This window comes from Corvus kubaryi, unplaced genomic scaffold (assembly GCF_017639235.1).
Source record: "Corvus kubaryi isolate FWS band 111438036 unplaced genomic scaffold, C.kubaryi_AGA036_p1.0 37394, whole genome shotgun sequence".
Taxonomy (NCBI): domain Eukaryota; kingdom Metazoa; phylum Chordata; class Aves; order Passeriformes; family Corvidae; genus Corvus; species Corvus kubaryi.
In genome coordinates this window covers 9,330,930-9,353,274 of record NW_024581133.1, presented here as the reverse complement: position 1 = coordinate 9,353,274, position 22,345 = coordinate 9,330,930, and the positions used below count along the sequence as shown (strand labels likewise).

At 42.4% G+C, this 22,345-nt stretch overlaps 1 protein-coding gene across 2 annotated transcripts; it reads right to left on the bottom strand.

Moving 5' to 3' along the window:
• Positions 1-214: 214 nt before the first annotated feature.
• Positions 215-21,146, bottom strand: SYNM (synemin). 2 transcript variants are annotated; one of them, XM_042039237.1, is made up of 4 exons: positions 20,266-21,146; positions 14,821-14,945; positions 9,050-9,120; positions 215-7,523 (listed from the first exon to the last, which is right to left on the bottom strand). In XM_042039237.1, exons 1-4 carry the CDS (start codon positions 21,049-21,051, stop codon positions 3,871-3,873), a joined length of 4,635 nt encoding a protein of 1,544 aa, XP_041895171.1. In that variant the 5' UTR covers positions 21,052-21,146; the 3' UTR covers positions 215-3,870. The 2 variants fall into 2 exon arrangements, with proteins under 2 accessions (XP_041895171.1, XP_041895172.1); XM_042039238.1 differs by lacking the exon at positions 20,266-21,146 and adding an exon at positions 8,571-8,607.
• Positions 21,147-22,345: the final 1,199 nt, after the last annotated feature.

The window sequence follows — 22,345 nt, the reverse complement described above, 5'->3', positions numbered from 1 at the left end:
CTGGGTGCGGTTGCAATAAGGAATATGCCATGTTCTGTCATAATTTCTATTATCAACCTGTAAGAGGTGAATCCTTGCTGGAAGAAAAATTAGGTTCATTCTCTGAACCAAAATTAACTCAGCCTGAGAGCAAGGTATTTACAGACTTTAAGTCCTTTCTCTTAGACAATGCAGCCTTAAAATCACCAGACAGGAAGAAAGAGAAACATCTGTGTTGATTTTCATTGTTTAATACTCAAGAGTGAAAAAGTGTAAAATCACAAAGCTTAGACCACCACAAAAACGCAGTTTCATTGCAGATGACCAGAACACAAGCTGCCTGAAGTTTCACACAGCTGACATCAACAAACCCAGGTTCAACATTCTTACCGTCTTTTGAAACACCTGCTGTTCACAAACATGAGCCAGCACAGAGCTCTCGCTATCTCACACATCTTTCTTTATGTTCTATGCTCTATTTGCTTCCTAGACCAGTGGTTTACACATGTGAAAAACAGTGCCCCACTTCTGATCTATATCAGCATAGAAATGCATAGTTTTTACCCCCCAAAATACTAATTATATTTGAAAAGCATTTTGTTTAATCCAAACTCAGCGGTAAAGTTTTTATTTCTATTTAATGAAAAGCGTAATACGAGTAAGCTTCCAAAGTGCACGCTGACTGAGGGTGTGTCACCAATCTGCTCAGCCACAGGATGTAATTCTTATGCAGAAAGTGATCACCTAGGGTGAGTTAGTATACCAGGGAGCAGGTTATGTTTGCTCTCATTAGTAATTCATGTACCTACAGCCTCAATTCTGCACATGCAGCCACAGGGCCTGCAGGATGTGACTGTCCACCTAAATACACTTTGTTGTCTGAAGGTAGAATTATCCAAAAGTTATCATTATGTCTAAATGTCTCAGGTTAGTGAGAACTAAGTGGAAAACGGGGTGCTTATATTAAAACCTTTTTAAAACTTAAACCTGTATATGTCAGGCAACTTTGTTTTCACAGCCTTTCTTCATGCAAAGGAACTGTGCCTGAAATGTTAAAATCTTTTTAACATCATGCTAATGCACATTTCCAGTTCTCTACAATAACCCAGCTTCCAAATAATTGATTAAAATCCTGCTCTTAAATAGAAATAGAGTACACTGAACAAATTTTTCCTCCAGACAATCAAAACAGAAATGTATCTGGGCATAACCTACTGCATCTGACAATGATGTGCAAAGGAATTTCTACAGAGCTGTTATTGCCTCAGTAGAAACAATACTGATTTTCAATTTTTTTTTTTTTAATCCTTTGGCGCTAAGGGCACCTGCATTTTATGAATTATTTGCTCCTCACTGGTTTACTCCCTCATCTAACATTATAATCATCTGAGCAGGTGAGGATAAACGGAACAGTTTTGGCATCACTGTTCCTAAGGAGCACCTCTGTCAAAGATTCCACAAGGTATCAATAAACGGGCTTGACATTCTAAGTAGCTTTTTCTTGGTTGTTAAATACATTTTCTGCAGATATTCTTGTATCTGTTTTACAGAGAATGGTAAGTCTTGAATAAAATTTCAAGAAAACTTACACTCATTTTTTGCCTCTGTTGCTTACTACAGACCTGACTTCTTCCTTCATGCAGTTATTTGATACTTGAAGTACAGAATCTGATTACTGACAGTAAGGCATCTAGCTGGAAAATTCTGGCTTATACATGATTATTAAACACAGAGATGTTGCCACCTTAAAATCATACAGTCAACTAAGGAAACAAAAGTATAGGATAAGAAGTATTACAACAATTAACATCCTATTTATAAATGGAAGCTCAAGATCTTTTCGGAGCATATAGGTATAATTTTGAAAAAAATGTTATCTATTACACAGTGAACAGTATAAATAAGCTTAGATCACATGCCTTTAGTGCTTTTACACAACTCAGTTTCCTATTCATTTTCCAGCTGTTGGCAGAACTTCCAATTTCAAAAAATGATTCCAGACAAAATGAGGAAAACATTCAGAAAATTCTGCAGTGCAGACAAACCTCATGAGTTAATCTCTGGAACATTAATAGCTTTGTATAGTTTCAAACTTAGTAACTAAGGCACACAAGGATTAAACTGTCCCATATCTGAAAGAGCAGGATATGTCAGTCAGCACGGAGCTTCTCCTCAGCTTTGCATTTACGTTCATAGTATAAAGCAGCAGTCAGCTTTGAGAAATCTACTTCTGTTAATAGTAAGGAATCTGAAAAGTGACTAGTCATGCCAGACTAAGATAGTCTAACTGGATTCTAATATGGATCAGCACACACAAAACTAGGCTTACATAACCACAGGAAAAAATGTGGGAGTCAGCACCTGCCGGGCTGGTGCTGCTCAGCCACCCGGAGCCAGGTGTGTGCCTGCTCTGCAGAGGTGGGACACAGTGAGCGAGTGAGTGTGTGTTTGTGTGTGTGTGTGTGTGTGTGTGCAGAAACAGCAGCTTCTCACCTCTGTTTGTTACTTCCATACGTGTCCAGTATGGTATTTCTTACCCCAGTGACAATATTTTGACTGCTATTTTTGCTTCTGCCAGCACTGCCTGGGTCAGTCCAGCCAGTGGTGCTGTGCTGGCTTCCAAGCTGAACTTACAAAGTCACTGAATTATAAAGTGAAATTCTGTCCTTCATTCAACCAATGTGCAATCCAATTGAAATTAGCTTATTTGCAAACGATTTAAGTACAAGGCAATTTTTGCCTGAGGCATGTGTTACATTCAGAGGAAAAAAAAAAGGAAGAAAAAAAAATTCAAATCTCAGGTTGGGTTTGCAGGGGGAGTGACTGAAAAGGACACCTTGTTTGTAAACAAAGGATTATCTGGGAATGAGCTGACACACAATGATCATTAAGTGTCAGCAAAGTCATTTGTAAAAGTTTCCTTCTAACAGGACACGTATCAGCTAATTTCACTATGTTAGGAAATTAGGCACTATGTAATCATGTTTGACACTTCACACTTACCTTTAGCAATACCTAGTATCAGGTAACCCATAAACTGCAAAGTAAGTTGAGGTTACTAATGTGCACAGCCACTGAATCAGTAAGGAGTTCTCCTTACCTCAGTGGGAACACTATCCAGTCTACTTTTTAAATTTGTTTTCTTTTTAGAGATATTAAATATACTACTGTCTAACCATAAAATTCACTATTTCTCACCTGGAATACTGTCAGAAATTCCTCCCTCAGTATTACCTCTTTCTTTTTTGCACTGCATTCAAGCTATACAAATAATATCACTTTTGTCAATTCTTGCTATGATTACTTTGATCCTACAGGATCATAATTAATTTTATAGCTTTAATAACTGTCTCTTATAATGTATTCATTAGGTATTGCATATGAGTACACAGAAATGGAACTGAAAATCAGCTACTACCACTCATTATTCTCATATTCTGTTAAATTTGTGGTTAGTAGCTTGAGATTTAAATAGAATTGCATAGTAATATTGTAGTAACCAAGTACAATACAGTATTAAGAAAAAAAATAGTTTGAAAAGTCCTATTCAAGCACACATTTAATAGTTGATGTGCTATAAAACAAACAAAAAAAAAATAGAATCCTTTTAATTCCCCAGTAGCAGATACCTGCTTCTATGGGTGGAAAAATCTGAAAATATGAGACACAGAACTCTGAGGAAAAAATATTAATAGCATGATCTCTCCCAAAAATAAAATTTCCAATAAAATAAAATGTGCTGAATAGAGGCTTAAATTCAATACTTCTCAGTCCACCATTAATAATCTAAATAGTTTGAGTGTTTCCCCATCCCTTTTTTCTCTTAAAAAAAAAGGATAATAAAAAATACGTATAAACAAATTGCTACGTAGGCTTCATCACAGAGTCCTTTCAGAACCACTGTCCATCATTATCATTATCCTCATCATCTTCCTCCTCATGGTCCAGGTAGACAAAAGCGACTTTCTTCCCTTCAGAAGTATCTGAACTTTGGTTGACCGTTCTTTGCAACTGCACAGTTCTATCAAAAAATGACTGTTCCACCACCTTTTCACCCTGATCTTGGGAAAAACTGGAGAGAACATAGCCACTTCTTGTATTTTCATTTCCTGCAAGCTGGTCGCTTTCAACAATGACCTGTGGCTGACCAGTGGAAGGGTCTTGCTTATTGGACACCATCATTGCCACTTGCTGTTCTCCACCCTTCACTGCAGATATTCCACCCAGATTGGAAACATCCATTTGGAAAGTGTAAGCTGTTTCCCTGGAGCCTACTTTAATATGCTTCACAGACCTGCTGCTCTCAGATGACTCTGCTGTTTGTGAAAGATCTTCCACCACTCCAGCAATGGGTCCTGTGAAGATTATTTCCTCAGCTTGAGTTCCTGCAGGACTTATTTTAACGTGCCTGAAAGCTCTTGAGCCTCCTGAAAGTGTCTGGTCTTCCAGTTCAGTGATTTCTGTGTGCTCAGAGACAGGCCCCTGGTAGATGATCTCTTCAGCTGTCATAAAGCCCTGGGGACCCAGCTGGATTTGTCTGACTGAACTTTCTGTCTGTGAGACGTCTCTCGTGCTGCTGACCTCCACTTTACCGGAGATGGGTCCTTCAAAGATAACATGCTCAGTATGAACCTCCTTTGGGCCCAGCCTGAAGTGCCTCATTGATCTGCTGACATCCACAGCCCCTTCAGCCTGGGAAAGGCCATCTGAGCTATTGAGTGCCAGAGAGTCCAAACCCGACCCCTCAAAAGAGACTTCTTCAGTCACTTGTCTTGATCCTACTGTGACACGTCTCGTGGCCCTACTGAAGTCTGTTGAAACCTTCTGAGAAATATTTCCAGAATCAATCTCTTCTACAACTGTAGTAATGGGGCCTGTATAAATGACTTGTTCTGTGGTTTGGATTTCCTTGGGGCCCAGTTTAAAATGCTTCACAGATTGGCTGAATTCTGACAGTCCCTCTTTCTGAACAAGATCTTCTGTAGCACTGAGCTCCAGTGCTTCAGAACCAGGCCCTTCATACAGGACCTGCTCAAACCTCTGGACTTCTACTGGGCCAACCCTGACATGCCTCTGGGACTTGGTCTCATCAGCAGATTGTGATGAGTAAGAGGCTTCTCCATAATCTGCAGTTTCCAAAACCGAACTGTCATAAACAACTCTTTCAGTGGTGTGATAGCCAGTGCCACCACTCCGCCTCATCGTGGATGAGCTGTAGATCTCTTGGTCAGCCAAAGAAGTGTATTTATCACTGTGGGAAGAAACATCTACTTCTATATTGCTCCTATCCAAGCTCTCTTTCTTCAGGGACTGTATTGTTGCCTTCTCTTTCTCACTTGTGATTACTTCACCAAGCTGATCTACATCAAATTCATCAGTATTAAGGGTCTGGGACAGATTGACTTCAGCAACTATTGTCACCAAGCCCCCCTCCTCCTTCTGATCAACTTTTTTGATATCAAATGCCAAGTTACTAGCGTCAACTTTGTTGTCTTTTGTTAATGCAGAGAGCTCCTCTTTCACACTTTCTGGGAGACTGCCCTCCAACTGCTCCAAAGCTTCCTTCAATTGATGTTTAGGGTCCTTCGTTTCCTTGGATAAAAGCCCTTTTATAGAAGCCTGAAATTCATGGGGAATTTTAATTTCTTTTTCAATAATAATGGATTCAACATGGGATCTTTCACCTTCAGGATGCTCTTTTAAAATATGGGCACTTGCTTCCTCCCCTACCACTTTATAGGTTTCTTCTGGAGAGCTCACACCTTCCTCTCTCTTACTTTGTGTGCCTTGCAAAAATTCATCTTGCCAAGAATACTTAATAGTTGATTCTTCTTCAATATGAATTTGCCCATATACTGAGTCATCATCTTTTTTATTAATAATAGGATGATCATCAGGAACAGATACAAAATATTTCTGTTCAATAGGTGAGTCATCTTCCTCGGTTACTTCTTCCACACGAGTGAAGCTCTCATGGCGTGGTTTCTTCTTTTTGACATCTTCATAGGTGAAGGTGATGTTTTGTTCCTCTTCACCGTAACGCCTCTCTCTCTCAGGGAATGAATCCTCCACTTCTTCTACTTGAAAAGGTGTTGAAAAATCAGTCCTTTCATCAGTGGTGTAATCCAGTGGCTCCTCTACAATCTCCACATTCACAGACACATTCTTTCTGCTCTCGCTTCCTTTCAGGCCATGATGTACAATATCCTCTATCTCCTCTTTGGAAGGAGTTCCCTCCACACCCTCTCGAATCACTTTTCTAACATCCTGGTTTGATAGATGTCCTAAGTCACCTTTATCAGAAATATCTATGTCTTCTTGAACTTGGGACTGCACTGTGAACTCAGTCTTTATTTTCCCTTCGTCTTCTTGTTCTTTCTTATTAAAATAGGTCACTTTGGTGTCTGTTGACATCTGTGAACTAGAAGACTGCATGAAAGTTTTAAGAATGTCAGTAACAATATTCTCTGCTATGCTTTCAGTTGGCAGAGTTCCCATTTTATGGCTTCCATCCCTAATTTGCTCTTCACCCTCCAGACTGGACTCTGCTTCTGAAATCCTCAATTGGCGAGTTTCAGCAGACTGAGTTACATGGTCATCTGTTTCTCTTCCTATGGAAGTTTTAACTCCTTGTACTCGTATTTCTTTATTTCTCTGGGGTCCTTTGTCAGGAGTAGGCCTTTCAATACTGATTGGTACCTCAATGACTTCTTGGCTTCTTGATTCTGAGGTCATAGTTGCATCTTTTTTGGTTGATTCACTTTTCAAAGTTCTTGCAGTAGAAATATCACTTGCTGTTATCTTCTGGCTAACTCCCTCACGGATGTATTTTTTCTGCTCAGTCTTCCTCCCAAAATCAACACGTTCTTCTACAAGAGATTTCTCGTCTGTTTTCTTTTTCTCATCCTTTGTTTGTTTCTCCAGCTTATCTTTTTCGTTCAGCAGAGATGTCTTCTCTTCAGTTGGTTTGCTTCCTCCTCTTTTGTCTTTTAGTGTGGTCCGAGTTTCAATTATAGTTTCTTCATATTTAGATGGTTTTGCATTGGTAATTAGCTCATAAACTGGAAATCTAGTGAAGCCTGGTTTCATTCTTGTATTTTCAGCATCTGGCTTGTGGTCCTTGTCTGATCTTTCAGCATGTGCTGATTCTTTTGAAAAAGATACTGTGGATGAAGTTGTAATTTCTGTTTTCTTTCTTTCTGGAATCTTCTTTTGCTGCATTTCAGTGCTTTTCCAGCTACTGTAGTCTGGAGTAAATGTTCTTAGTTCTTTGTGGTCTGTTACAATTCTTTCATCCTTTGTGACAGTTGTTGAAGGGCGATACGTTGAACCAAGTAGATCCCTTCCAAAAGTTCTTCCACCCGTTGTTGTGTGTGATCCAGTCTGTGTGGAGTGAGCTGAGTAATGTGCAGAACTGCTCATATTTGTCACTGGCATTCTGTGCCTTGTATCAGTGATCCTGGCAGCTGGTGAAGCTTTATTTCTATTTCTTTCTTGATAAGTAGAGTAAATATCAGTGTAGTTATAGGAAGTGTTTATAATATCTGCAAAAAGAACACAGGAGACCAAGCATTAAAATAATGGTTTGTATCTAAAATAGTATTAAATAGAGAGCATGAACTAAGAAAATTTGTACTACATTTTCTGAAAGAAATAATGTCTTCATTTTCAGTGGAGCTTTGTAAAGGCATTCCTGTAGGTTTTGCCTGTTAATTAAGCCTATGCATGAATTAGATTAAAACTGAAAGCAAAGCTTTTTGCTAAGTTGCAGTATCTTGCTAATTTTACCTGTTGTGCACTACTGGGTGTATTGTGGCATTTATTTAGGAATTACACTTCTCATATTTATACTGACGTTCATTTACAACTTCTTATTAAATAATGTATGCTAATATTGTGGGCTGGGTTTTTTGCTTTATTAGCCTAAGTGGCCTGAAGTTTCTCAGTTCCTATTGACATTTAATGGCACACCTGCCACCACATACTAGAAACTGCAAACACAAATACAACCCTTAACAGCCACACAACAAAGGGACAGAAATAAAGAACCTCTTAGGGTCTACTTATAGAAATTAATACGATGTACCAGGAATGTCTGACAGGAAGACCAGCCAGTACTGGACCACTTACATCTCCCGCTCCTGAAAAGCGACCTCATCTCCCCTGGCTTTTGGTAGTGTTTCCTGTATTATTTCTGTAATTACTCCTGTAATTCCTTCCCTATTCTGTGAATACACCTGAGCATGGTCTGCAGAAGTACTGGCTAGTCCAGATCCAAACTGTGCTGTCCAGACCCAGGCACAGTGATCACAATTTAAGAGCGTAGGCAGATCTGTGTGCGCATTTCAGCCTAGGCCTGAGCCTGTTGAATTTCCTGCTACAGACACAGCCTTCCAATGTCTTCTGGGACTACAGTAATGACCCCACGTTGTTAAACTCGTGAGTATTATCCAGATTAATTCTGTTACTAATAACAATGGCCACAGCAGTCACAGTGAAGGTCCATCCTATCTAAAATCCTGTTTGCAGGGACCAAGAGTAGATACACAGGGAAGAGTATTAGAACAGGGCAAGTAAATAGTGATACTTCCCTCGTATACTCTCACAGCCTCCAGAGATTTGCAGCTCCTAAGATAGAAATGGTATCTTTATGTTTAGTAAGTCTTTGATTTGTCTTTCATTACTCTGCTAAAATATCTCTTTAAACCCACATGAACTTTTTAAACACCCACAATGCCTCAGGATGATGAACTCCATGGTTTTAACTACATGTTCTGTAAAACACTTCTTGCTTTATACTTCAAAACTCTCTTAAGGCCTATGGGCATACAAAAGTTCTTTGGAGCTATGGAACATCACTCCCTATGTTCTCCACTCAAGGCATGATTTTATAAGGTATCTCATACAGAAGAGCAATATGTTGATTTAAAATATTAACACTCAAAACTGATTCAATATGCACTTTGCAATACACCCATAAAAACATACTTCAGGAACACTATAACATAATAATAATTTCCAGTTATATTTAATTTAATTCAAAAATTTTTTTTTAATATTTGTTTTTTACCTTGAGGCAATTTTCCTGCATGCTCTTCTCTCCATATAATCCACGGCTTGCTCTCCCCTTCTAACAAAGCTCTGCAAAACACAAAGGACATTTCATTAAACTACTGGGAAGGATAAGCATAATATTTTACATTTATAAGTCTTAGAAATTGAAACAATGATCCTGCAGTAAACACATTCCACTAGACCAGATTGCTTCAAGCCCCGTCCAATCTGGCCTGGAACACTTCCAGGGATGGGGCAGCCACAGCTTCTCTGGGCAAGATGTTTTATAAAGAAAAGGCAAAAATGCAAAAAGTATTTCCAGCCCTTTCTGTTTCTAACAGAGTAGTAAAGGTGGTGCTGCAGTGTGATATGAGGGAACTGCTACAGCAGGATTTGCAAGTTCTATCCTTTTCAAATTAAAAAGGAAGGAAAGTATGACTTCTACTGTCAAATACAGTGCTGCGAAGAAACTTTACAGTGTTAAATTAACTATTCTTAGTTCCTATTCCATTGGAAATCAGCACAACACATTTCATAGAAAAGGACTAGGAAAATTCTCTGTGACAGAAACTGCTGGGTTTCTTTTACTGACATCTCTGTCTGTCCCTGCTCCTCAGCCCTCCTTTTTGGCAGTGACATTCCAATAGCTCCCAAACTTCCAGGAAGTGCTATTCCAGCAGCCTGGAAATGCTACGTCAGGTTCTTTCTCCGTGCAAGGGAATGTTACAGTCAGCACAGCAACTTGGGTGGGTTTATGTTCACTTCTACCAGCCTGTTACCCATCTCAACATTTCTGGGTTTGGGAATGCCAGATGTTTTGCACTGATAAGACACAGCTGCAACATCAAAGCTGTCAAGAGTAAGGCTGGAGGACTGTGATAGCCAAGGCTTCTGACTCCCTGCGGGAGGAGATGAAAGCCATTTAGGATTGGGGTATAAACACTTCTGCTGGACTTTTATGTCAAAATTAACAAAGCAGATGTTTTAAGCATCACCTGTACATTTCACACTTCCCAGGACTGATCACTTTGGCGTTAGCAAAGTATCATTAGCAAGGTTTCCTTTGCCATCATGGATTTTTCTAGATCCAGAAGAAAAGCCAGCTTAGAACTAAGTAAAACAGGCTCAGATGGGCATCTTTCCTTCTCTTTTGTGAGTCAAAAAAAACCACAGTAAAAGCCATTTGTCTTTCTCCATATTAAGAGAAGCTTTATAGGAATTAGATTCCTTCAACACATATGATGTTCCCAAGACCAAACATCTGATCTGATGAAGCCAGTGAGTGGCAAACAAATTGCTCTGACAGACATGGCAGAGAAGCTGGTGGTGACGCTGCAGAAACACATCCAGGAGCTGGCAGTGAAAGTGTTAACCATGATGAAAGAAAGCAGGAATGTGGGGAGTTTGACTAAGGATTTCTGGCTGCTGTTAAAACAACAGTTGTTCAGTTGCTGCAGCAACGTATGAGGTCACTAAAAATAAGTTCCAGGAGGTAACTGTATATGGCAAATGGCAGCAGCCCACAGAAAAGTTGGACCTGAAATATTACTACTGAAAGTGAAAGGCAAAGCTTCCTGAAACCTCTGTAAAACTGGACAGTGAATCAGTGTTTTACTGGACACATTTCATAATAGGCATGTCCTCAAGATTATCAGAAAACCAATAAAATGTTAAACTGAGCTTGGCTTAATAAACTGGCACAAGAAAGTGCAGCGTAATGTACTGTGCCAGCAAACTCAGGTTGTGTTTGTCAGCTTGACCATAGCTTGAGTTTATGCAAGTTATTTTGCTTCTCTATTGCTCTGCATCCTTTCCTAATAATAACCTCTTGGTGGTGAGGTCTGCTTTTAAACTTAAACTGCCTGAAGAATTAATTTCAACTGTATGAACTTTTAAGCAGTCACAGTAATAATCAAAAAAACCCATTCCTCCAAGCAGCACTCTTCTAAAAAAATAACCATGTGAGCTACTTCCTGGAAATCAGGTCCCAAACAATATATACTCCCATTTTGTTAACACTTAATTTAAGTGTTACCAGAAAAAAAATCCAACTGCACCGTTAGCTCATCTCATTATTAATGTCATGTATCTAACAGTAGCAGGGACGTGCTCGTCAGCCTGTGCTGGATGACAACAGAAATAACCAGTTCGTGAAAGCAGAAGGAGGAGATAAAGTGTTTGGGGTGGGGAGAGAGAACAAAAGGATGAAGTGCAAATGGTTATTATGGTCATTCAGGACAGCAATGACTTTGCTTTCAATTATAGAAAGCCAAAATCTCAGATGGGGCAGTTGGCCAGCGGGCCATAAAAATTCATCCTCTCTATTCTGGGTATTTTCTAAGGAGTTACAAAAAAACCCCCCACCTCTCCAGGAAGGGGGGTCAAGGCCATTCCACATCCTTTTTCCATCGCAGGATGGGAGAACAAGGAGTGTGGAACAGCAGGTAACAGCATGTTCAATTCCCTGGGTGTTGAAAACTCAGTGGGTTCTCAAAATAAAACCAATACAAGACTAGGAGCTATTGGATGGTACAAGTTGTGAAGGGGAAATAATGAGACTGACTGAAAAAGCTGTGGTGAGTAGCTCAGAGGACCTTAATGTTGGTGATGATTCTGTGAGAGGAAGGCACAGAAAGGGTCAGAAGTGCTGATGGAAGAACACAACTGGAAAGTCCACCTGGTGAGTGTGTTCAGAGATCCTAACAATGACCACAGAAATAAAAAAGAAAAAAATAGTGTAGCCTTCAGCACTTCAGAATGCAGGGTGGTAACCTGAACAGAACACTTGCATTCACACATTGAAGTGAAATATTCTACCCTACAACAACAACATATTTTAGAGAGGACAGAAAACCTCCTGAACCGATTGGAACAGGCTCTGGGCAGTCTCTGCTATGTGAAGAGAAGTTTCTGCTAGCTACAGAGAGGAATTCTGATCCTAGACAGGTTTTCTAACTCCTTTTAGAATCAAGAGTTTTACAGAGTGACTAATTCACCACTTCTTTCTGGAAATAAAACTTAAGCATAGTCTAAGTTTTGCAAGGTTCCAAGGACAAAACTGTGAGACACTTGATAAATATTTACTTCCAACAGTGAGAAAAGGGTTTAGAAATGAAGATTCCCAGGAGGTGTAATTTCACAAAGCCACATAAGACACATATTTCAGTTCCTGAGTGAATCTCAGCTCCCAGAGCAGGAAGGGTGAGAAGAGTCAAAGAGGAAATACACTTGGACCTTAAGGAAGGGTGTTCCTTGCAACAATGACCCTTCTTCCCAATCCAGGAGCAATGGTGACTAATGGAAAGAACTGACCTTATAACAGAACCATAGGAGTTGTAAAACAAAGAGAAAACACAGGGTGGGAGGTACAAAGAAAGCTCTAAGACCAGCTACCACACCCTTAACCTATAAGGCCAGGAGGAGAGGAAATGCCAGGGCCTTCGTAGGAACCTCTCCATGGAAAGTTCAGGATGTTGGACTGAGTGTGAATAGGTGCCTTTTGTTTCCAGTATGCATAAGCGAGGGCATATGCCAGTACCCTCTGTGAAAACCAGCCTGAAGCTGGGCTCCCATGCCCTGTTTTTCACAGGTGAAAAGACCTGGGAGAGGAACAGGATTTGAAAAAGTACATGAATGAGCTGTCCAGAATTCTCCTACTTAACCTGACTGACTGGGTCCCCTCCCACAGCAGGGCTGATAAGAGACACAACAGAAAGAAGGAACTATTTTCTTGAATAAAGGGAGAATAAGAGAAATGAGAATAGGTAAAACTGCATAAATGTAAAAACACGGAACAATCACGTTTCAGCTTCCGATATTTTAAAAGAATTTTGTTTGCTGGCATTACCATGTTTTTTGATCTGTAGCAAAGCCCATTCCCTGTTTTCATCTATACATCATCTTCAGTGGGCAGATGCTCATTTTTTCACTGACATCTGCCTTGCCAAGGCCATCAGTGATACAAGTTGTACTCACTACCATCAGATGAAGAAACCCTACAGATTAAAGAGCTTCTTAACTGGAAGATAAACACAGTGCCAGGTGATGCTGAATTGTTCTCTTCTCAGTAACCAGGGCAGGGAATCCTTAGACAAACCAATAATGCTCAGATAATCAGTGATAAAACTCAGGAGAAATTCCAGAACTTCATGGGTTTGCAAGGTTTTTGAGCAACTGAATATCTGGGCATTATCATTCCTAGTTCTGGATGAATACTAATCATCAAAACAACTCTGATAATTCTGTTATTGTGACAGTGCTAATCCTGTTTTGCAGATGAATAAACTGAGGGAGAAAGTTTAATGACAACAGTCAAAGTCAACAACAGAGCTGGGATTAAATTCAGAAGAACCATGTTTTTTAGCAAAGTTAACAGAATTAACACACACAGATAAGGATCACAACTGGCTACCACTTCCACAGGAATGCTCCAGACACTACTGGCTTTCCAAAGATCACAGGGATCTCACTCCACCAACAAACATCAGGGTACTGTCACTCACACTTGTCCCATACTGTGATTTCATCTGATCCAGAAACCAGCCTTGGTCTGTGCCTCTTTGCAGACATTCTCAAGGCATCTTGAAGAGACTTTCTGCTCTTTCATGAAGCCAGACATTCTCTGCTCACTACTCTTTATCAAGCTACTCAGAAGTTACTCTTTCAAATTTCTCATATTTTCAATTATGCAGCTAAAATTAAATTTCATATGTATCAGTGGATTGATAGTCTACACACCTCACCCATAATTCAGCTGGTGCTATCTTTATCCAGACTTACTGGTTCACACTCAGGACACAGCATTAATGCTTTAGGACACAGAAGCATATATCATATATAACTGGAAATACCCCTGTCTATTTACACAGGTTGGATATGAATAATGCACCCAATGTAGACAAGGTAATGACAGAGGCAGCCTCCTCAAAAAAAATACAGAGGTAGCCTGACATTACATTTTTGCAAATTATCCCTTTGCTTAATAAGAATTGCACATGTCTGTATTTGAAGATCAATATCTCAATGGAATTTGTTGAAAATATTGTGCTATTTGTAGAAAAAACACATGATCTTTACAATAAGGAAGGATCTTCCTTCAGATCATCAGTTTCGGGTTGTTTAGGATTTTTTTGTTCCAAGTCAGTTTTATGCCATGTACACCTTGATTCTCCAGACAGGAGAATTACTCTGGCTTTTCAACCCCACAACTTCTTAGTGGTTAGAGAGATGTACAGTCCTGAAGATTCATAAGCAGAGATGTTGTTTGCTGTTATCTCCCACTTGATCTAAACATGTTTTTCTAACAAATCAAGGATGGAAAAAGCCAGGACTTAATCAAACAGACTTTTCTGCTTTGTTCCCACTATCCTACAACTAAAACAAGGATGGGGAATTCACTGCCTACATCAATGCTGCAGGTGGTCACTAATGAACATATTTAAACAATGAAATGTGCCATGTAAGTTGATGGCAACTACATAACCTCAAGTTTTATTGATTGCAATTTAGGGATATTGTCTCCTCAGCTTGTAACCAAATATTGCCCCAAAAATTCCCATCAATCTGATATCCAGTTGACCAGGACTAATAAGGTTTCTTACATATCACTATATTTGTAACAAGTTAATAGGATTCCTATGGATTATACTGGCTTTAGAGCCTTGAGACTCCCAAAGTCGCTGCCTGTATTTTAAATGCTGGAAAGAGGATGAATGGGGATCCCATATCTATAAAAAGGGATTTAAATTATCCTCTGTCTAGACAATAGAGTGTGACCACAAATCTTACCTGTAGGTTTCAATCTCAAGGATGAGGCCTGCTTTCACCTGCAGGAGTTCTTGGTAGTCCCTCAGGTAATCTGTGATTGACATGGTCAGGAACTGCTTTTCTTCTTCCAGGGCATCAATTATTCTCTGAACAGAAACAAATTATTTTTAGTTTTGAAAGAACATAAAAATCTGTACACTTGAATGCCTTGAAACATAAAATTTGTAGTTAAAAAAAATCTGATACAAAAATATGTCAATGTTCTATCACTTCAGAAGAAATCAGCTCTACGACCCCCCCATATAAAATACATTGTTCCTGAAGCAAGTTTTATGCTAAGTTCATTTTATGCCTTACTAAGCTGGTTAAATGTTTCAGAAAACCTATTCAGAGGCCCTGTACAAAATTACTAAGCACACATAGCAAGGAAAATACACTTCTTTATAAATGCGACTTGAATGTCACTCATTTGGTCATTTTAAGACAAGCTTAAACCACACTTGAAATCAGAAATTCCAGCAACTGCTTTGCCTTGGAAAGCTTTTCAGTATTTCCAGTTCCACAGAGGGGTGGGTCCAAACCAGTTTTGGAATTGGAGCATCTGAAGATATTCACAGTGCCCATAAGGTGAAGGATGAACATCCAGTGCTTCCTTAACTTTCCACAGTATTTGGATACCTGCTTTTAGGTCCACCCAGCTCTGTCCAATTGCTGCTCAGAAGATTGATAAGAGATTGCTCATTTTCATCTCAATAACTAAATATGACCTTATACAATACAACTAAATATATAGAGTTGTATATATTTACACTAAATGGTATAAGGAAGAAAAGAACAGAGTAAAAAGTGCTTTAATCACTGGTGTTACTTCTCACATGAAGGGTAAATTGTCATTTGTATATATATTTGTATTAAATCTAACCTTGCTAACTAAAATGCTATAGATTTCACTTTGTTCTGGGGGATGGGAAGACAGAAATTAAGTATCAACAAAGGCTCAATTCTGTTTTGTTCACATCACCCTGCACTATGCAGAGACTCTGAAACATCATTTACAAAGCAAAATCTCATACACATGTACAACACTGAACAGGAATTCACAACAGTGTATTTTTGATTGCATCCTAACAACTGCTTTGCAATCAAACTGGAAAATCAAGGCACTGATAGTCTAATTTTTAAAAATTCAAACTATATCACTTACATGCAGCAAGTGCTCCAGTATTACAGTATGAGCAACAGCATAAAAATGAAGATACAGCAGGGGACTCTGCTGTTAATGCCAGCATGATGTGCTAGGCAGAAGTAAGAACTAAGAATATAAAGTGCTGGTATGTCAAACATTAATAGTTTTGGGTTTTTTTAAGTAAAACTAAAAAGAAAGCTCTTGGAAGGAAGCTGCCTGTATTTGCCTATACATGTGGGTACAGTTCTCTATATAACACATTAATCTTTCTTCATTTGCCTTTGCAGCTCTTGTTAAATTATTACACTGATGTTTTCCTTGACATGACTATCCTTGCCCACAGCCTTCAGTGTACTTCAGATTGCCTTTTTATGGCAGAAGACAAATCGTATCTGAAACAGCACCACAAACCACCCAACAGCCTCCTGCAGACCCCAGTGGAGGTACCATCCTATGGCCATGCAGACCTTTAGCAGCTCTGAAGTAACAATCCTGTTCAAGAACAGCACAGACACAAAGGAAAATTCCAAGGTGAGAAGGGAAGAAAAGTACAAGGCCTTGCTTTTAAAAGGAAAAGTCTATCCAGAAAGAATGGCTGGGGTGCAACAGAACCAGGAGTCAACAAAAGATGCAGAAGAAAACCAATCCCTCTAAGAGCTCTGATACAAAAATTAAATTATTCAGATGTTTCTTGCCTCCCCAATTAAATACAGAATAACCTATACATGTGCATGCATTTCTTAAAAAGATTTTTATAATGCTGCAGTCCCAGAAAAATCCGTACAGTGTGGGGAGCTCTGAAAGACTGGGGCTGTTCAGACCTATCTAAAAACACAGGAGCTTCAGTCCCTCACACCCAAGTTCTCTAGTCTGGGTTTGAAAAGCCACCTAGATTCTACCCACTGGGTTTGGAGAGCACTGGGAATCCAAGAGTTTGAGTTAATGATTACCATAAGGGGCCACATAACTCAGCCAGCTGTGCAGTAATTCCAAAGGACTTCATTCCAGCGGGAACAGACACTCTATAGACTGGAAGGCAGACAGCCAGTCATCCAGCCCTCCATCACTGATGCTCAAACACAAAGAAGAGGACAACTGGCCTCAAGTCCTCTCTCCAAGCATGCCAAAAAGCACATAAACCAATCCATCAAAGTTCAGGAGATTAAAAGCCAACAAACCCATTTTGCAAATGCAACCTGTACTTGGCAAATCTTGTGTTTTCTTCACACAGGACTCTTTTGGAAAGATCTGTTTCCCAGACACATCAACCACATGCCCCCAAATCCCAGTGATGTCCTACTAGGACTAAGTAACAGAATTGAAACTGTTCTCTCACCCTTCATATGTTCCTTTCCAGGCAGCACTGGGAAATTTTAGAAGGACAGTAGAGGGGAAAGAATTTACTTGGGTTGTCCAAGCTGTACCCACTGAGGGAATAAAGAGAGGATTCCAGGCCCCAGCCCTTTCCATCTGGTACTATTTACTGATCCCACAGCTCATTCAGTGGCTCAGCAGGGGAGGAACGCACACTGAACTTGGCTGGCTCGAAACTGGTATACAGAAAAAGGCACACGACATACCAACATTAAATGTTCATTTGACAAGATGTTTTCTCCTTCTCTGGAGCTCCCAACACTGACACAGGAACTGATCCTAAACCCACTCTTATCAGTGAAAAATACCCGCCTTGCTTCAGAGCAGCAGGATGGGCCATGGATGGTTTTACATCCAAATAATACAGGGTTTTCAAATCACCAGCAGTTTTTGCATCAGTATTCTCATAGCACACAGCTAAAATTATGGAAGTAAGAGACCTACTGAGTTCATCCCTTTAACACTCAGGACCAGTGAAAATTTTCCAGTGTATGATTTACTGCTTGCCTGGTTCAGCTACATTACAATTCCAAATACTTATTTCTATTTAACATTGCTGAAAGCTTCACTGAGGATAAGGGCAGTTCAGGAGGCAAAGATGAACATATAAGGCAACTGGATGATATATGGAAAATGTGAATAAATCTAATTACCATTGCAGCTGCAATGAACAATAATAACTTGACTTTAATCTGTACATACATATCATTTCTACATGACACTCTACAATAAATAAGGACGGAATTGATGCTCTTTAAAGAGTAGTTTAAAACCCATGTTGAACATACTTTAACCAGTAAAAGAAATGAGTGAGAAAAAAAAAAGCTTTGATCACAAGAACAAAACCTGAAACAGCTGCTCCTACATATTCTAAAATTTTTCTTCCTGGATATAAGCAAAACATTTTATTTCTTACAGCAGAAGACTGGCAACTGCAAAAAGGCCTTTCTCAAACCCAAACATAAGACCACTCAGAATTAATAAACCTTATGATATCTTTGAATATATATCTAGTAATATTTAATCTCTGGTGATAATGGTCAGACATTTTCAACACTTTTTTCTTCTTCTTGTATTACTAAGATTTGAAACTACTTTTCCTGTAAAATCTAAAAATGCCAAATGTTCATGAGAGTAATAGAGAAGTCTGTGATGTTGGTATCAAAATAATCCATTCTGGAGCATTGCATCAGGACAATTCAAGGGCATCCATTGATTTTGATTATCTGACTTCAGCAACAGATTGCTGTCATCTACAATGGGTTGCTCCAATTGCTCTTCTAAATAAAATTCTTTAAAAATACAACCAGATACAGAGATAACTGGTTTAAAAACACCTTGCTGAGCTGAAAAAGTTAAATAAAAGCCATTTTAACTGGCTTTAGAAGAAAAACTTGGGCATGGATAGCAAGATATACAAAATGCTCTCTTTACTCCATATTTAGATGTTTTCAGTTTGAGCAATTATGACTTTCATTATAAATCCCTAGTAAAAATATAGACAGCAAGGACAACGTATTTTGGAAACCAAAGAAAACTTTAAATATAAAATGGAAAAAATGAAGAGGTTTCTTTCTTCTTTACATTTTCACCTGGTTTTGACTGTTGGATAGATTAATGAGAGATTTACATATGACATCTTCTAAAGCTTTGGAAATGTTTATATATGTGATTGGAAGAATGAATTGTCCTGTCAAAAATGGAAAAAAAAAATATTTAAAAGTTAAGAGCCTTTCTGATTCCTTCTTACATACCTAATCTGTCTCAGTTCACAGCATCTGCAAACTATGCAACTTCCAAACAATCTAGCAGAGTACGAAAACCAGACACACACACAGCAACAGGTCCCAGTCCCTTCCAGTTGCCAACATCTCCATAATCTACCAGGGCTGCGGAACACAAAGCTGGACAAAGCACACAGGGTTCAGGCACATACCGAGCTCCAGCAGGGTGTTAATAAAGGGTCTAATAATGAACAAAAGAAATGTTGCCCTCAGGAAATGGATCGATGGGCTGCATGATCTAATATGCGCTCTCCACTCCGAGCTGGATGAGCGGATACTCTGCTGTTCCGGCAGGAGCTGATCCCTTCCCACGGACAGGGGGATTGCACATTACACCAAACATCATCCTGACAGCAAACAAATCCTCAGCTGCAGATGCTGTAACCCTCTGTTTGACAACACCAACATCCACCTCCAACACCTTTTTGCCATTAAAACCACTCAAAGTTTTCTTAACTACGCCGGGAACCACAAGCTCTTCCCGAGGCTCAAGGAATGTGTGTAAAACAAGAAGAAATTTCAGATTAGTTCTCTGATTGGGACAGGTCACCCTCAAAGCCTCAGGCTGGAGGGGATGAGCTGAGTCCCACGGCCTCGGGACTCGGTTCATTTGCTCCCAGGGACTGCTCCGTGTCCCAAGCGCTCCTGTCAACCCTGCCAGGAGCCCTGGCAAGCCCGTGCGCCAGCTCCATGCTCTTGGGCACTTGCCCAAGGGCAGGAGCAGGTTGGGAAGGGAGCACCTGTCACCGGGATGATGTCCTCAGGGTCAGTGTCTCCCTTCTGATTCACACCATTCGCACCCACCTCTCCCCAGACTCCCCGCCCCACACAGAGAAGGGCCCGGCAGCAAAAGGCTCCTGCTGGGCCACCTCCTCTTCCAGCCTGCGGAAAACCCACAGCCAGGAGGCAAAGTGGCAAGCCCTGGACCACGAGTCAGAGGGGCTTTAGCACCGCCCGGAGCAGAGGGAGGAGGAGAGATGGGGAAACTGGGCTCACATCGCGCGATGGACCACAGCTGAAGGGAAAACGCGAGTGGCAGGAGTCTCGGGAGCCCCAAAACAGGCGTCGCGGAGCAGGAAGGCAGCGGGAGACTCCCGGGACCGGGGGACATGTGCCACCCACCTGGTACTCCTCCAGCTCGGCGCCGTGGCGGTCCTGCAGGGCCAGCAGCTCCTGCTCCAGCCGCTCCCGCAGCGCGCACAGCTCCTGGCCCTGGCGGTGGAGATCCTCCAGGTGCTGCCGGCACTGCCGGCTCTCCTCCCGCAGCAGCTCCAGGTTCTCACGGTTGCGCTGCGCCTCCTGCTCCTGCAGCACCTGGATCTGCTCCTGGTAGCGCAGCAGGGTCTCCCGGCAGCTCTGGCTGAGCAGCATCTCGTAGGTCTCCTCCAGCTCCTCCAGGCTCAGCCCGGCCAAGGGGGGCGGCAAGGCTGCCAAGTTCAGCCGCAGCTCCCGCATCTCCACCGCCTCCCGCCGCTGCCGCTCCGCCATATGCCCGTGCTCGGCCTGCAGCTCCAGCAGCAGCTCCTCCAGGGCCACGCACTCGCCCCGCAGCCGCTCCAGCAGCGCCTGCTGCCCGGCCAGCTCGGGCTCCAGGCGCCGCCGCATCCCCAGCACCTCCGCGCCCAGCGCCCGCAGCTCCTCCAGCTCCCGCCGCAGCCCGTCCCGCTCCAGCTCCGCTTCCAGCTTCGCCCGGCTCAGCTCCTCCAGCTGCATCCGCAGCCAGGCCAGCTCCTGCTCCGGCACCCGGAGCCCGATCAACTCCTGCTCCCGCAGCTCCGCCAGTTCCCGCGCCAGAAAGCGGTTCTCCTCCTCCAGCTCCCGCACGCGGGTCACGAAGACCCGCAGGCGGGAGTTGAGCTCCTGCAGCTCCCTCTTCTCGTCCCATCCCGCTTCCCAGCGCCGCCACATCTTGCCGGGACCGCGGGGTCGGGGCACAGTAGCCCCGGAGCTGCGGGCGCTGCGCGAGTGCTGCGGGATGTGCGCGGCAGCGGGACGGGCCCCGCCCCTCAGCCCCGGCCCGGCCCCGGGCACGCGGCCCCGCGCACGCGGCCCCGCCCCGCTCCGCCCCGCGCCGGTGCGCTGCGGCGCCCCCTGCTGGGCTCCTGGCGGCTCCCGCCAAATTCCTGCGCGGGAATCGGAGCCCGCCTCAGGGAGCAAAGCCCGCCTTAAGGAGCCAAGTCCCGCCCGGGGAGCAAAGCCGGGCTCGGGGAGCAAAGCCTCGTTCAGAGAGCGAAGCCCTACTCAGGGAACAAAGCCGCGCTCGGGAATCAAAGCCGGGCTCAGGGAACGAAGCCAAGCTCGGGGAGCTGAGTCTCGCTCAGGGAGCAAAGCCAGGCTCGGGAAGTAAAGTCAAGCTCAGGGAGCCAAATCCTGCTCGGAGAACAAAGCTCCGTTTAGTGGGGAGCCAAGCCCCGCTTAGGGAGCTCCCAGCATTACTCTCCTGATCCCCCTTCCTTGGCATCCTCGTCCTACTCCCGGCTGGTACCGCGATGCTGGGGCTCATCCCGCGCTCCCAGCGCAGCCCCGGGCACTTTGCTCCCCACAAGGCATTTCTGGATTTACCGTGTCTGCCATCACCTGCTGCTGTTACCGCACCATGGCTGGCCCTGTGTTTATAGAAAGTGTCGAATGCCACTTCATAACACTATTTTTGAGTGGAACACCTCCAATTTTGACCTCGTGTCACAGCTCATAAACCTTTGCCCAGCAGAAGAACATCTCACCTCAGGGCTGAGGCGCCCACAGCCTGCGTGTCCCTGTGCCCGCTTCTCCCGGCCTCATTTTGCACCATATAAGGGCTGGATCCAGCTGGATCCTTTCATTGACTGCCTGGAACTCAGCGAGGAGGCAGTGAAGCATCACACCCTGTATTATCTACCAAATTAGACAAAAAAGACGAGGAGTGACTCACTTCAGCCTTTCTCATCTCCCCAGGCATTCTTCTCTCCCTCTCCCTCCCTGACATGCACATTTATATTTCACCCAGCGCTGCAGCACTGGGAGTTTTGCAGAGATTTGCTGCTTCACATAAGGCAGCACAGCTCCCACCTCTGTGTTTGCCCCTCAGGACTACTCCCAGCCAAAGCTCTTGCATGGGAAGGACTGGAATTTGGCACAAGCCCCACAAAGCTGGGATCAGGGCACAGATGCACTACACTGACCTGCTCTGGGCACTGCAATCCCTTCGCTGCTCTGTCTCACC